Below are 14,690 nucleotides of genomic sequence, written 5' to 3'. Positions count from 1 at the left end.
CTCATTTTCCTCAACTGGGAGAAGTTCAACCTGGTGTGATCTGCCACTGTAGCCTATGCACTGCAATGCTCACCATTCTTAACATTCAGATAGTCATCTGCACTTGGCTGTTAGTGGTTATTTGAACAGCTGTTCTCTTCCCATGACATTAAAGAGGCCTGTGATTCCTATTAACAAAGTATTTTTTCCTACTGACGTTTACTAAAATATTTTTAATTGTTATTTGCTGTTTGGCAGTATCTATTACAGAGGAACTTTCTTTAGGATTGAAAGAGGACCAATATCATTCAGTTCACTACTTCTGGTCTGTTATGTTTAATGTTATGTTTTAAAGTGGACCTTCCCCTTACAGTGACCCGGCCCCCCCCCCCCTCCGAATCACTGGCTGTGTGCATGTGAAAATTGTAAAGTTATACTTACCTTTCCCTGTTTTCTACCTGTAGTGCCCAGGTGAGGATGTCACCACCCTTCTGGTTGGAGTCCTGTGGAACACTGAGCATGTAAATCTCAAGAGAGGAAACTCTTGCAGTGGAACGAAGCATCTTCTCACAATACTTTGCCCATTCCGCCTTCCAAAGACCTTAGCCTGGAATGTCACATTATGCCTGGTAAAGCAGAGGATGGGGAAAAGCTAAGTATATTCTGAGCTTTTTTATTAAAGGTATGGTATTTAATCTACATATAGCAAGTGGTTTAACAAGAGTGGGAAGACCCAACAAGCCAAAGAGGATCATCCACTAAAATGGAAAAAAAAAACACTTTTTTGAGTTGTGTAACTCAATCCATGATAAATGATAGGTAAAAGATAAGATAACATAAGATAACAAGATGTGTCCAACAAAAGAAAGTGGGAGGCTGTGTGTCATTTTCTGACTTAAGGTGCGTACACACTTCCAATTTTTATCGTTCAAAACGAACGACGAACGAACGACGAACGATCGATTGGGCAAAAATCATTCGTAAAAAAAGTAACCAACGACGCCGACGAACGAGGAAAGTCGTTGGAAACGAACGACCGGACCGGCGGATCGGATTGGACGACGATCGTTGAACATCGTTCGTGTGTACGATCGTTCGTTGATCGTCCATGGGCTGAGCATGCGTAATAAACGAACGTTCGTTCACTTTCCTGTCGTGCACATAGTTCCTCTATCGCTCAAACGATCGTATCTATTGTGTGTACAATATCTACGAACGATCGTGTCGTTATCTCTATGTGCAGGATCGGTGCTATACGATCGTTCGTAGATATCGTGCAGGATCGTTCGTTTTCCAACGATAATAATTGGAAGTGTGTACGTAGCTTTATTCAGCTCTATTTATAAATTGAGCACCTGCTTTGAGGTATGTTCCTAAGACAAAAAAAAAACCTTATACGCTTTCTTCAATATTTTCCTTAAAAAAACACCCTAACTTTCAATGAAATCTGGACTATATTCAATTGTTTGAGTATTTCTTTTTTTTCCAGGAAGTAAAATGATAGTAATAGGCTAGAGCTGCCAAAATATTACGGTAGCTTTGCCCTAATGGTAAACATACACTGATCAGCTTTAGTTTAGATTGCACAGTTCAACTAGAAAAACACAGGGAAGTATGTTGGAATACTCCAAAATCTGATGGAACAGAAATCAAACCCAAAAAATATTTGTTTACAACCAACAGATTTACTACAAATAATGGTTGTTCACTTTTGGTTGTTAGAATTCAGACATTTTGTAACCTGATCAATTGAGGCTCTTTCATTTCTTTACTTGCCATTGATTACTTTTGGCCATTAGAATTTAGCATTTCATAAAAGATGATTTGATGAAACAATTGTATGCAATAATCCACCCGCTTATTGCCAGGGTAGCCTCGTAATTTCCTGAACATAAGTGAATCATTTGTTCTATCTAGCTGTTTAAAGTGGATTGTGAAATGTTTGTTGTAGGCCTGTCACAACCACAGGAGATGTCTCCTGCCCGAGTCTTCTTGAAGGCGAAGTTCAATCAAACACCCCCCTCACTCTGCGGACTTTTTAGGTGCAAAGGGCACAGATGAAGCAGAATCAGGAGAGCAGTGTTAAAGTATTAAGGGTCAGAATAGGCAAATGTAGCAATTCACTAGCAGAATATCAATGCAATCAAGTAGCTAGAACCTCACTTAGCCTTAAGGAACTTTAAGTCTGCTTTAACATAGTATAATTAGCCAATCACCAAGGCTGTATTGTGAACCTTGTATACTTTTACAGCAAAGAAAAGTGGTTTATAGTGACTAGTCAGATTCCATTTGCCATTTTATGGTATTGATTAGTAAATATAGGCAAACTTCTGCATTTTTTCCACTGATCCCACTGTTTTTTTTTAATGATTTATATGTTGGACATTAGGCAACTATTAGGTCATCCTATAATGGCAGTGATATATTCCAAATATTTAAATCATTGAAATAGTACACGTTTTGCTGATAACCACCTCTCCTAGTCCTTCTAGCACCCTAACTTTAAAATAACTTCAAAATCCACAATATGCATATAACAAATAAAAGTTTTGAACTGTGTCATTGACAATAACATACAGAAACCACAAATGTATTTTTTTCATTGTTTATTTTTTTTATTCATTGAAACTCAAAAAAGACTTTACCAACATCTACACCTGAGTTGTTGGCTTAAACAATAATGATATTTTACATTTTTTACAGGAGATGTTAAAATATGTATTGCATGAGCCCCTAGGTCATACTCAACAACAGTAAAATAAGCAAAACCCATATGGCTAATTCTACTCCCCCATAAACAGTACTATAAAATAAAAAAAGTTATAACTGATTTATTTACAAATATGGACCCTTCTATGTCATTTGTGTGGTATTGGATGTGGTATGGACCTTCCAAACACTGTAAGATAGTGTACTCCAATCATACAAGTAGTTGTATTTGTTGTCATTTTTTTATTGTCATATTATAAAGAAAGGTCCAAAGTCAAACATTCATGATAACAAAAACCTATAATAATGAAGTAGTATTTGTTGTAAAATAAACCAGTTATAGGTTAATAAGCAGCTATTCTCCAGTTCTAATATTATATACAGTATTTTACAGAGAGTGATGAGGTTTTTTCTTGTTTAAAAAACCTTTTCAGTGTGTTAGACAGAGACATTTTAGTTTGTACTTTTAGATAAAAGCTAAGGAATAAATGAGTTTTACCTTGCTCAAACTAAAAAAGCTCTTTTTAATATGGAATTACCACTTCAGGAAATGATGTTAACATAAAATGTTTCATGCAGTGTCGGCTGCTGACAGATATTCAAATACAGCCCAGGTTGGGTACCTAGCATTTAGGCTTAAAATTTCCATACTCGTTTTGGCAGTTAAACAAAGTCTGACAATTATGTCATTGATGTCTGTGGAGAAATGCCATCAGCATGGATTTTCCTTCCATAACATGTTACAAAGCAGGAGGTAGAGTAAATTCTGCTTCTCCAACATTTATCCTACTAAAAATCTTAATGTATGTAAAAACCTTTCACTTTCCAAAACTGCAGAAAGCTGACTGAATGCTAGTTTTTTTCTGAAGTATGTTAAAAATTGAATTGATGTACATGATGTCAGCATCTTTCCAAAAAGATCATTGCTCTCTGGGTTAGCTACTAAAGCACCAAAGTTGGAAAGTGGAGAGGTACCATAAAACAAAACCGTTTTCACTGAAATGAACAGGAACAGTTTTATAGTTGTTTTTTTTTTTTTTTTGTCCCAAGCTTCTTTTCCTTTACGCTACATTACTGAAGAATTAAACAGTTCATTCTAAAAAAAAAAACACTACTGGTAGGTTTATTGATGTACCAAGAAGAGTACCCCTTCATTTTTAGGCTAAAGGTTCCCTTGAATGCTTTGTGTAAACCAATCCAAACAATGATCAAGACAATCAACATATATAGCAAATAAAAATGTATCTACAATTTACAGATTATTTATATATTTACAAGGTTCTATACATTTATCATAAATATTGAAAAATAGGTTGCTTTTCAATGAGTCAACAAATAGACAGAGTATATATTCATGGAAGACGATGAGATGACAGAAGTGGCAATCTATGAATCTTCATAAAGAAGAGGTGTTTTAATGTTATTTTCCTTGGTTATTTATAGCAGGTATTTGACCTAGTACACTTTTCACAGGTTATATGCCTGTAATAATAATATTACGATATATATGTAGTGTGTTGATACAGAAACAGCTTTATCTGCTGTATAAGCAAGTTGGATAATAATATCTGTATGGTAGGACTGGGCGTTAATTATGTGAATATATATATGCAATATACTGTATCTTATAAGGGAGAACTAACAATATATTGCTGCACCAGTTAAGTGTGTACATATTACCTATACAGATTGGAAGCAAATTGTATCAATATACTATAGGGATTAGATGATGTGACTAACGCATGAGTCAGCCTCTGACCAAAATGGCTTCCACAAAGCACTTTATCCATTCTATGCACATTAATTAAAAATAGTCTGTTTTGTCTTGCACGTAATGTACTTGGTTTAGGCCTCTTGACATCTAATCCCCACGTGCAAGTTAAAAAAACCTGTCAAATATTGTGTAAACACTTATGATCTTCTGGTGCTGTTTCAGTTGTACAACTTTCTAAATCGGCAGTGTCACTTGCAGAATTTTGGAGAAAACTTTCCTAAAGTAACAAATCAGGCCTTGTAGTTCATGTTTAGGAAAACAGAGAAAAAGTTGCTCAAGTATTTCAGTCATTTATAAATTAAGTTTTTAAATATTGAAAAATACTATACGATGTAAACTGCCATAGGCTTCAATAAATTAGCCATTTAAATATCTCACTATGCGTACAATGCGTAGCAAATACCCGCAAGTAACACGATAAATGTCTGACCATTACCTTTTTTTGTTCATGGGTTGTTTAAATAACCAGGTAAAATAATTTGACCAGGTCTTTACGCTCATGCTATAATGAGTTTTTTTTACTTTATCAAATTATTATCTTTTTTCATGTTTAAAAAGGCCATTTTAGTATGAAGATAAACTGCACTTGCCAGCGGTATAATGTTGTTCGGTCTGCTTTTACAATTTTTTCTCCCACTGTATCCCATGCTCAAGTGAATATTTACTAAAATACTGACTGTTTCTTTGTAACTCTCATCAGAAGTGCATCTAATTTGGTGAGCAATTTTTGGTACAAAAAGAGGAGAGCGATCTGTCCTCTCCACCAGATGAACACTTTTGCAGTGTAACATTTACCCACTTCAAATAGTTCCTGTAGGCACATTCAAGTAGTAACATACAAGTATGAGTAACAATAATTGACAATTACCAACTATGTGGTTTCAATAAAGTTTAGATTTTGTGTCCATTCCCCAGAATGGAATAAAATTACTTCCTTCTGCCAGAAACTTTGGAATAAAGAAGGCATTGTCCTTGTTGAGATGTAGAACTAATCGCTCAAAGAGTCTCTTTGTTCTACAAGAATGGGTGTCTTGAAGGAAGTTAAACTGCAAGCAATGGTAACATTTCATTTTCAGTAGAAAGGATGAGAGTGAACAGTTCCACTTCAAAAGTGCCGTGTTGCTCACCGAATCATCTAGTGTTCGCCTGGAGAAGCACTGTGGGTCCAGTCAATGATGATCAAGGTCATGCTTCCAATCATAACTATAAAACCGCTTACAAGGAACAGTGTAGCCTACAAAGAAGAAAAAAAAAAGTTATTTCATCTAGAATGTCGCTGTGATCATTAGATATAAATCATATTGCCTGAGCTATGATTTCAAAATAATTATATGGTTTTATATATAGCTTTCATTTTTTTCCCAAGAAATATGGAGTTTTCACAGTATGAAAATCCCTGAGCCTCATCTGAGCTCTCAAAAGCGTAAATAACATGTGTCATTTATCTAGTTCAAAGACTGGTAGTATTTGGTTTAATATTGGAAATAAAGTATATATGTAAGACTTTTCCAACAGATATGCCAATGAGGTCAACCTTGGCTGAAGAAAAATGAAAGTGCTGAACTTATTCCTAGTGTGAAGATGCTGAATTGCATTTTAAACAGCACATTTTGGATGTATGTGCTGCCTATAAAGTTAAACCATTTTAAGAACACTTTTATTAAAGAAAAACGTATAATTAAATTTAAATTTTATTTTAAATGGAAACTTTTACACTGTGATTTTCTGACTGATGCTGTACAAAACCATCATCAGCAAACCGAGAGACTTACCCCAATCTTCTGCACTGATTTCATGGACTCTTTCGTAACAAGCTTCAGGTAAAAAGCTGATGGGAGGATAAAGACCAGCATTGCAGCGGCAGAGGCACCTATAACATAAAACAGTTTCATTGGTTTCCACCCAAGAATCTTAATTTTAGAAAAATGCCACTTAAATATACACATGTGATATTCTGATTTAAAAGATGCTGCTAGTATTTTCTCCTTTGAACCATGACAGCTAATAATGTTTTCCTCCTTCCATTTTCATTAGCAAATCATTTACCCCTAATGTAATACAAATAATTCCATGCATAGCAGCAGACGATAGTTTAGTAGAATATCTGTTCTTTTTAAACAATCTTATCTAAACAACTCACCAATAAATCCAAAAATATCTCTGATGGTTGGGACGAAAATGACCAGGAAATTGGTAAATGCCAGAATCACAAGTGTGATCAGAATGTGGCGCCACCATGCAAAGTCCTTCCCAGAGAACAACAGCTGAGTAATGGAGCTACGGATCTGAAATAAAAGAAAGCAATGTTAGATATAAGTGAAACAACACAACAGAAAAATCAAGTCAATTGACAATACATGAAGGTTTTACCTACAGATGAACTGAACCTATGCATGTTTATATGCATTACATTCATCTGAATGAATTTAACTATTTATACAAAAAAAGAATCAGTACTTACAGGGAAAATAACAATAGGAACGGTTAGGGTGACAGCCATGAGAACAGCCAGGCGCACAATGACAAATATAATTCCGGCTCCAGGAACTTTAGAGTATGTGTGGAGTAACTCTGGCTCAACTCGTCCTGTGGACCATACCAAGAAAATTGAGTTGTAAGATTAAGAATAAACACGGTAACATTTTCCCACAATAATGTTGTCCCTGTCCCTGACATAAAAAGAGTATCAACTCTTTTGCAGCTGAATCCTAATCTGAAATTGTTTATTTAACAGTGAGATTCACTGTGAGTCCAGGCCCACAAATAAGGGTTGGATGATAAATTTCTTACATTCACAGATTTGATAATAACAGCAACAAGAATATGGCAACCTGTACTGAGCAATTTACAGACTAAAGTTGTACATTTAAATTTGCAACATTCACAATATTTGTGATAATTACCATAGAAAGTCAAATATCCGAAGAGAGCAGCCAGAAGATACATGACAAACATAGCGAAAAAGGACACATTTGAAACATTCATCATTCTTTTACGGCTGCGGCTGCAAGAGAGAGAATAGGATACTTTTAGTACATTGGCTCATTGACAGTCCAGGACCTTTTACTGGCCTAAAATAGAACAGAACATACCCCTTAAGTTCCTGGTAAATGGGAAGGACAGCTGGATGACAGACAAAGGAGAAAGTCAGGATGGGTACAGCATATACCGTCTGGAACAGAAAAAAAAGGCAAAATTTGATTACACAAACATAAACTATAGTGAGGTCAGAAAAAAGCAAGGCAAATGACAATGCCTAAATATGGAAAAACACAGAAGAATTGTTACCTGTGAATTGAAGACAAAGTATTTAGGTTTGCAAACTTCATCATTAATGGTCTCGTTCATCTCAACACTGTGTAGCGGGGAATGTGTGGTCAAGTGAGTCAAGGTATGGTTCAAAGTCATGTTGATGGCATCATTTTCCAGTAACAGAGGACATGTGATCTGAAATTTCTTGTAGATAACCTAAAATGATAATGAAAACAATTGAAGAGATGTTCAGCATAAACATTATGAAACAAAAGCAATGTCATATATATTACTACTGTTTTACTCAAATCAAATCAACCAACCAATCAAAGAAAATACTTACAATAATGAGAAAGAACACCATACACAGAAGGGAAAAGCCACTTGTGTAGCCCAAATAGCCTGCAAGAAAAATAAAGAGAACTTATTAAAACATAAAACACCCTTTGTATATCCAACAAAAGCAGGGTTTTAATAAAAATAAAATTCAAAATTAAATAATAAAATTGTGTAACAAGGAACTGAGCCAGTACTAGTGGAATTAACAATGTATAAATTCCTTTCAATAGGATAATTGCCAACCCTTAACAATAATATGTATAATAAACAGAAAAGAGAGAAACAGAGAGGGTCTTTTTGGCAATATTCCCAAAAATCCCTTTCATTTTCTGTCTTTTCTGTTTTATATACATAATAAAATTATGAGTCAGTTAGTAATGGTTTATAGTATAAAGCTAGCTAAGCAAGTTACAATTTCCTTTGGATTTACCAACATTATTCTAATCTTTAGTACTTTATTGACTAGGTAGAAATTTATTAACATGCATGGTCAAGATTTTGGACTAAAGTGTTACTGAAAGAACTAAAAAGTCTGCACAGTTCATTGAGGAATTAGTTTTTTTACAATGGGAAAAACTTACCCAAATTTCTCAGTAGTGACAATGGCAGTATGAGGACCAAGGAAACCATTACAACTAAATAATCTCCATTTAAGTACCATTCACTGAAAAAAAACACAAATCAAAGAAGAATGTCAGCATCTGGATAGGATTTTTATGTAACATGTTTTGTAATGATGAGGCCAGACTAATTAAATGTTCCTTCTTTTAAATGCATTTAAAGGGCATTAAACAGTTTTAACCGTCACAAATTAATGATGATTTTTTTTCAAAGTTATGTAAGTCGGGGTGTGTAACGCTAAGACTATCACATGCTTTTGAACAAGAGCACACACAGTACTGGTTTAAGCATTAATAAAACACTATTCCAGCAGTCAGCATGTAACTGCCAGTAAGGGGCTTGTTTTGGCAACTCATGTGTACAAAGTATTGGTGCTTTCTTAGGCAGACCTTTGCTTAACAGGGAGGAATTAAAGAGAGCACTGTATTCACCCACAGACCGTCATTTCACTGGAATGTGGTGTGTTAAGTCACCAAACAAACACACTTTGAAGCAGTTCATGAAGTGCTATGGGGATCCGCCTTTTTTCTTTTAGCATTGGTAAAGTTTACTGGGCCTATCAAAAAATAAAAAGACTGAAGATATTCTTTATAGTCTTTATGGTTCATCGCTAAATTCCTTACTAAGTTAATGTTTCCCACCATATCAAGGTTGACTATTGGAGATCCCCCTCCTTGTAACCTTCTCCTGTCCTTCATTGGACTTCTGTCTAGGTATAATGAAGGTAAACTGAAATATTCTAATCACTGCACATTATACCTGCTTTAGACCCTCAAAAAGTCCTAGACTCCACTGCTTTAAGGAGGCTTCAAATACTGCAAGTGCAGTAAATGCAAAAGATTTCTAAAAAGCAATTAGGCGGTCACCATAGATCCTTTACTTTCCTGCTGGTCCTCACTTTAATTTCAATGCAACATGCTACTTTAGCCTTGCTCTTAAAATAATTCATATGTACTGAAGGTAGGACTATCTAACGTAACATGGAAAAGTTGCTATGTTACTGTGTATGTTTGCAAAGCAAGATACTTACTTAGCACTGGCATCAGCACCAGTTAGTTCCCTGATCACAAGGGGCAATTCATACTTTACTATGTAGAGGTAGCTTGACATTGCTGCAAAAATAAAGAAAGGATTAGGAATGGACTAAAATAACCCATCTTTCTTATATATAAATCTATTTTGTGATTCTGCTAAAAGTGGATGACTTACCTCCAATATTTTGCATGGTTATAGATCCAGAAGCTGCAATTTTTCCAAACAATCCAAATGCTTTAAATCCCAGCTGCTCATATAATAAAGAACCTAAACAAATTAAATATGTGTTAACAATATGAAGTCTTTTTTCAGTACCTTTCTTTCAAAAAGGATATGAGTTAAAATACATACCTCCTTCATTTGCTGTTTTTAATAGTAGATGAATAGAATACAGAGAGAATATTGACACAAATGTCAGTAGGATCCTAAAACACAAAACAGAAAGAAATGGGTGAAAGTTCCTAACATAGGTGTGTTACAACAATGCCATGCATGTGTACAGTACATGTTCTTTATGGCTTCCAGCTCTGTCTTACTGACATATTACCCTGTTATTGCACAAGACCAGCCCAAACCTGTCATTTTCTCACTTTACTTGTGTAATGACTGTGATTTATAACACTCTTTTATTTCATAACATAACTCTATAAAGCATGCAAAATAACCCCCGGATGAACTATTTCACATGCTTTAGTTAACCATTGATAACTAAAAACCTAGAGAACGTAACATGTATTATTTATAATATCAACAATTTTAATGTTTTAATATATTACAGGAACACTGATTTACAAATGACACCTAAAACTGATGCTGTAGACCTTTTGGCATTCCTTCTTTTTTAAGACAAATTTTTTATTAAAAGCCAGCTCTTACTAATAAAATTTGATTGGTGAATTGGAGTGTTCAGGACAGCTTGCAGTAGTTTTGATCATTACAATTAAAATATGTCAGCAGTACTCAACTAAAATTTAAAGAGAATCAAAGGTTTCTGACAGAGACAAGACAGCACTGATAATACCAAGTTAGTGGTACTACCAGCTGCAAGAACTGAAGACTTTGGAAATGAAGGGCTGGGGGTTTGTGCTTTGTTTTGCTTCAATAAGGCAATGTTTCTTTTATTTTAAAAGAATGGTATTGTTTAACGTGCTATATTTTCGGAACTAAAAGGCAGTGCCAAAACTGTTCTGGACATTGCACAATGGAGTCAGTGTGCATCATTGTTCCTTTTTAAATAATAAATATTCCTTCCTAAAACTCATCATAGATAGGCTGCCCCTAGTGGTGACTAGTAAGAAAACCCTGCCCTATAAATACACTGCATGTGACACCTACAGAAAGCCTCTGCACACAATGACAAGAAAACACTGCCATTGAAAATGAGCTACTTACATGAATAGTGCAATCCCAGTGTTAGCCATGGCATAGGATAGACCTAGAATTCCACTTCCCACAATGGCGTTACTGAGGTTAAATACTGACATGCCAAACGATGTGGTCCCTGGAAGCTGAGAATAGGAATAGGATATGTTAATGATGCAAATAAAATATACACCATTCGGATATCATTCAATTCAAATTTACAGAGACATTTGGATGTACACAGATAGGGATGTACTTACATATTCAGTCTCACATTTCTTCTTTATCTGATTAGGTTCAAGAAGAAAATTTTGGTTTTCTGGATCCATATCATAATGCCTAAAAAATTAAACAAATAATCAGTTGTCTGATTTGGATCTCCATTGAGCGCCAAATGAGCTTTAATCCCATAAAACGCACAGGAATATGGCGTTTCTATGACATTATTTGTGCATAATTAATGACACACGGTCACGCATATAAATGAAGAGAACTAACCCCTTAATAGATAGCTTCTTTGCTGGATATTCTGGGTAATTGAAATCATCGTTGCTGTTGGTGCTGGCGCTGTCCTCATCCGGAGAGATATTAAGTCTTCCCATCTCTTGTTTGTTCATATTGATAAATAAAAATGAACAGTGTTCACGGGGACAACTGATGTAGTCTGCGTGGTTGCTGCGATCTTACTGCTGTGCTTGGCTCTCCGCCTGCAAGGATAGAAAACGTCAATACTGCAGTGTGCAATCTGACCACGTGACGCTTCATCATCACGAGCCAGCTAGAAACGCTAGCGATCAGAGTGGAAAAGTACTAGCTAGGCTCATAGAGAATACAGCAAATTCCAAGAAGCAAGGACCGCCTTATCCACCCTCCTCCCTTTGTCCCTCTCCACCCTCACTTGTCAATCACATACATTCCAAGGCCATGAGAGGATATTTAATCCCACCTAATTCAGACTATTGTGCTATGGGTCCTCTAGATAAAAAAAAGAATTTATACATTTTATACATCTTTAAAAAAAAAAACAGTAAAATGCTAAAAAATTCCGATGCTGATCCTCAAACAGATGTGTATTAAATTAACAAGGTTATTTTTTATAGCATCAATGAAATACATAAACTAGAATGTTGCTTTGCAGTATAACAATAAGAACAAAGCAGTATAAAAATAACAGTATAACAATAAGAACAGAAACAATGTAATTCAATGACTGCTGGGCTCATGTATTTATCATCTACAAGCTCCAGGTGGCCACTGTATATATTTGTATATTTATTAATAATGATCAACTAACATTTAAAACAAATACATCTAAAATGTAAAACAAGCACTAAAATAAAGAGAATCAATAACATGAACTGAACAGTCTACTAATACATTGTAAACATGTGTAAACATTTGGAAGACATGTTTACAAATAACCCAAATAATGAAATGAAGAAGGAGTCACCTAGGTGGTTCTGAAATCTTCTAGACTAGCCAGCAGCTAAATCAGACAGTATTTCAGGGAAAAGGGCGCTTGTGTCTAGAAAATTCTCTATAGGGGCTGAGTTTACAGAGAAGAAAAAAAAAAAGGTCTGTGAGCAAGCAGCCAGTGATGGTGTACATTGAGGCAATGCAAAGTACATGGCCACTCCTTGTTCTCCTCCCATTCCTGCTCACACTAATCCCAGCTACACAGGGACACACAAGAATCTGATGCAACCACTGCTCACTATTGAAACAGAATCCATCCATGTGCTGGATTCCACTGCAAATCACCAACCCAATGGAATACAGCTCAGCATGGACCTCATACAAACCACTGCACCGGTCACTGACCCCATGCATTGCATTAATATAAAACTGATATAATAGGAGACAGATATACAGAAATGGATTTATAGAGAAATAAAGATATAGGGGATTGATTGCACATAATTCTATTCTTTTGGGATTTCTGCAGACACCAAGGCCTCTCTGCATTCCTAATCTAATCACCCACAAACATAGCAATATCTCACACAATATTACCAACCACAGATCACGATAAATCGGTCCTATATTTCTGCATCACCACATTGTGTGCAATCACATCTGATCATTAAGCAGCATGATTTTCTTACAGAGGGTTTATAGGATTCCTGTACATATATTTATGCATCAATACATTGTGTGCAATCACATCTGATCATTATTAAGGATTATTATCATGTATATATAAATATTTCTTTCCCATCCTATGGTTATGATGACCCCAGTCATATGTATGTTCTCCCAGCCCCCGGTGCAATGTGACAAGGCTGTATACACACACAAGTCACATTCACCCTCCTCGTGCTGTCACCCACGCAGACTGCAGATGTCCTTACCTGCCTTCCTGTAGAGATCCGGCTTCTCCGCACACAATGAATGGGCAAATAATGTATATAAATATAAATAAATAGGAATATTAAGCCGACACGAGTAATGATAAATAAGAGAACACGATCCCCCGGCGACGGCGCTTCTGCGAGTGCCGATCACCCCGGTTACTGTAGCTTAATAGTGCTATGTGGATGGGCGGGGTAAGAGGGCGTGGTGAGGCTGACACACGTCACTTTCATCAATAGACCTGTGGAAGCCTTTGTGTATCAACACAGCGAGCCACGCCCCTAACCCCTCCCTCATCCTCCTCACACTATACTGGCCTGGGCTCTGTGGGGGTCAAGTGCGGTGTGTAGGCTGAGCTATTATCTGCTGTGTTTGTTGTGTGCTGCCAGGGCACTCATACACTCCAGGCACATGGCTGACGTGAACTTGACGAGTCTGTACAGAGCCTTGTACTAACCCTGCCTGGGGGTAGTGCCTGTGTGTGCTGTACTAAAGTGAGGCCCGCAGCAAGGGACTTAATGCATGACAGGGTGTGGGGGCAGCCCCCTGCAGGTTTAGTAAGGGTTAATGTGACTGAGAGAAGATAGTGGTGGGATTAGCCAGAGGTCTAGTGGGAAGGAAAGGGCCGGAGAATAGAAGGGATTAAGGAAGAGGGTCCAGAAGTGAGGGACAGTTTTTTGTGGGAAGGAAAATTCCTATGTTAAGTGTTTTTATATGTTAATTTAGGGTCATTTGGATTATTATATGAAATTTAAATAATGTAATGTTTATTGGTTATTTATTGTTTATTAAAGTTTTAATGTGTATTTAAGGTGTATTTTTGTAGGGAATAGTGGCTGGTAGACAATGGTGGGGGGAAGTGTGGCAAAAGTTTATGAGTTGGAAAAAGTTTTCAGGTGGGGGAAAAATTTTTAGGTGCGGGAAAAGGTTTTCTTTTGTTTCACTAGGGGGTGGGAGACCCGAACTACCGTAGTCAAGTAAGGCCCACATCAAGGGACTAAGCGTAGGGCTGGCATGACAGGGTGTGAGGGCCGCCCCCTGCAGGTTTAGTAAGGGTTAATGTGATTGGGACAAGATAGTAGGGGGGATTAGCTAGAGGTTGGGTGGGAAGTAAAGGGTAGGAGAATAGAAGGGGTTAAGTTCCCACCCACCCTCCCTTTCTGTAATGGCTAGGTTGCGGAGGCGGTTGGGGTTTAGGAGGGTAAGAGTCCTGTTGGTAATTTTGGAATGGCAACCCAGTGGTAGGGTGCCCATTTAAAAGGTGTTA

The 14,690-nt window shown here is 36.5% G+C and overlaps 1 protein-coding gene across 3 annotated transcripts; it reads right to left on the bottom strand.

The window, feature by feature from the left end:
* Positions 1-2,570: 2,570 nt before the first annotated feature.
* Positions 2,571-13,581, bottom strand: SLC38A2 (solute carrier family 38 member 2). Of its 3 annotated transcripts, none has more exons than XM_072401439.1 (16): positions 13,423-13,581; positions 11,570-11,778; positions 11,332-11,410; positions 11,102-11,217; positions 10,061-10,134; positions 9,884-9,976; positions 9,705-9,786; positions 8,635-8,717; positions 8,058-8,116; positions 7,751-7,930; positions 7,555-7,634; positions 7,366-7,466; positions 6,924-7,048; positions 6,603-6,747; positions 6,235-6,332; positions 2,571-5,696 (listed from the first exon to the last, which is right to left on the bottom strand). In XM_072401439.1, exons 2-16 carry the CDS (start codon positions 11,686-11,688, stop codon positions 5,598-5,600), a joined length of 1,533 nt encoding a protein of 510 aa, XP_072257540.1. In that variant the 5' UTR covers positions 11,689-11,778; positions 13,423-13,581; the 3' UTR covers positions 2,571-5,597. The 3 variants fall into 3 exon arrangements, with proteins under 3 accessions (XP_072257540.1, XP_072257543.1, XP_072257542.1); XM_072401442.1 differs by having other exon boundaries at positions 13,427-13,577; XM_072401441.1 differs by lacking the exon at positions 13,423-13,581 and adding an exon at positions 12,522-13,354.
* Positions 13,582-14,690: the final 1,109 nt, after the last annotated feature.

This window comes from Pyxicephalus adspersus, chromosome 2 (genome assembly GCF_032062135.1).
Source record: "Pyxicephalus adspersus chromosome 2, UCB_Pads_2.0, whole genome shotgun sequence".
NCBI classification, from domain to species: domain Eukaryota; kingdom Metazoa; phylum Chordata; class Amphibia; order Anura; family Pyxicephalidae; genus Pyxicephalus; species Pyxicephalus adspersus.
This window is presented reverse-complemented; position numbering and strand designations above follow the sequence as displayed.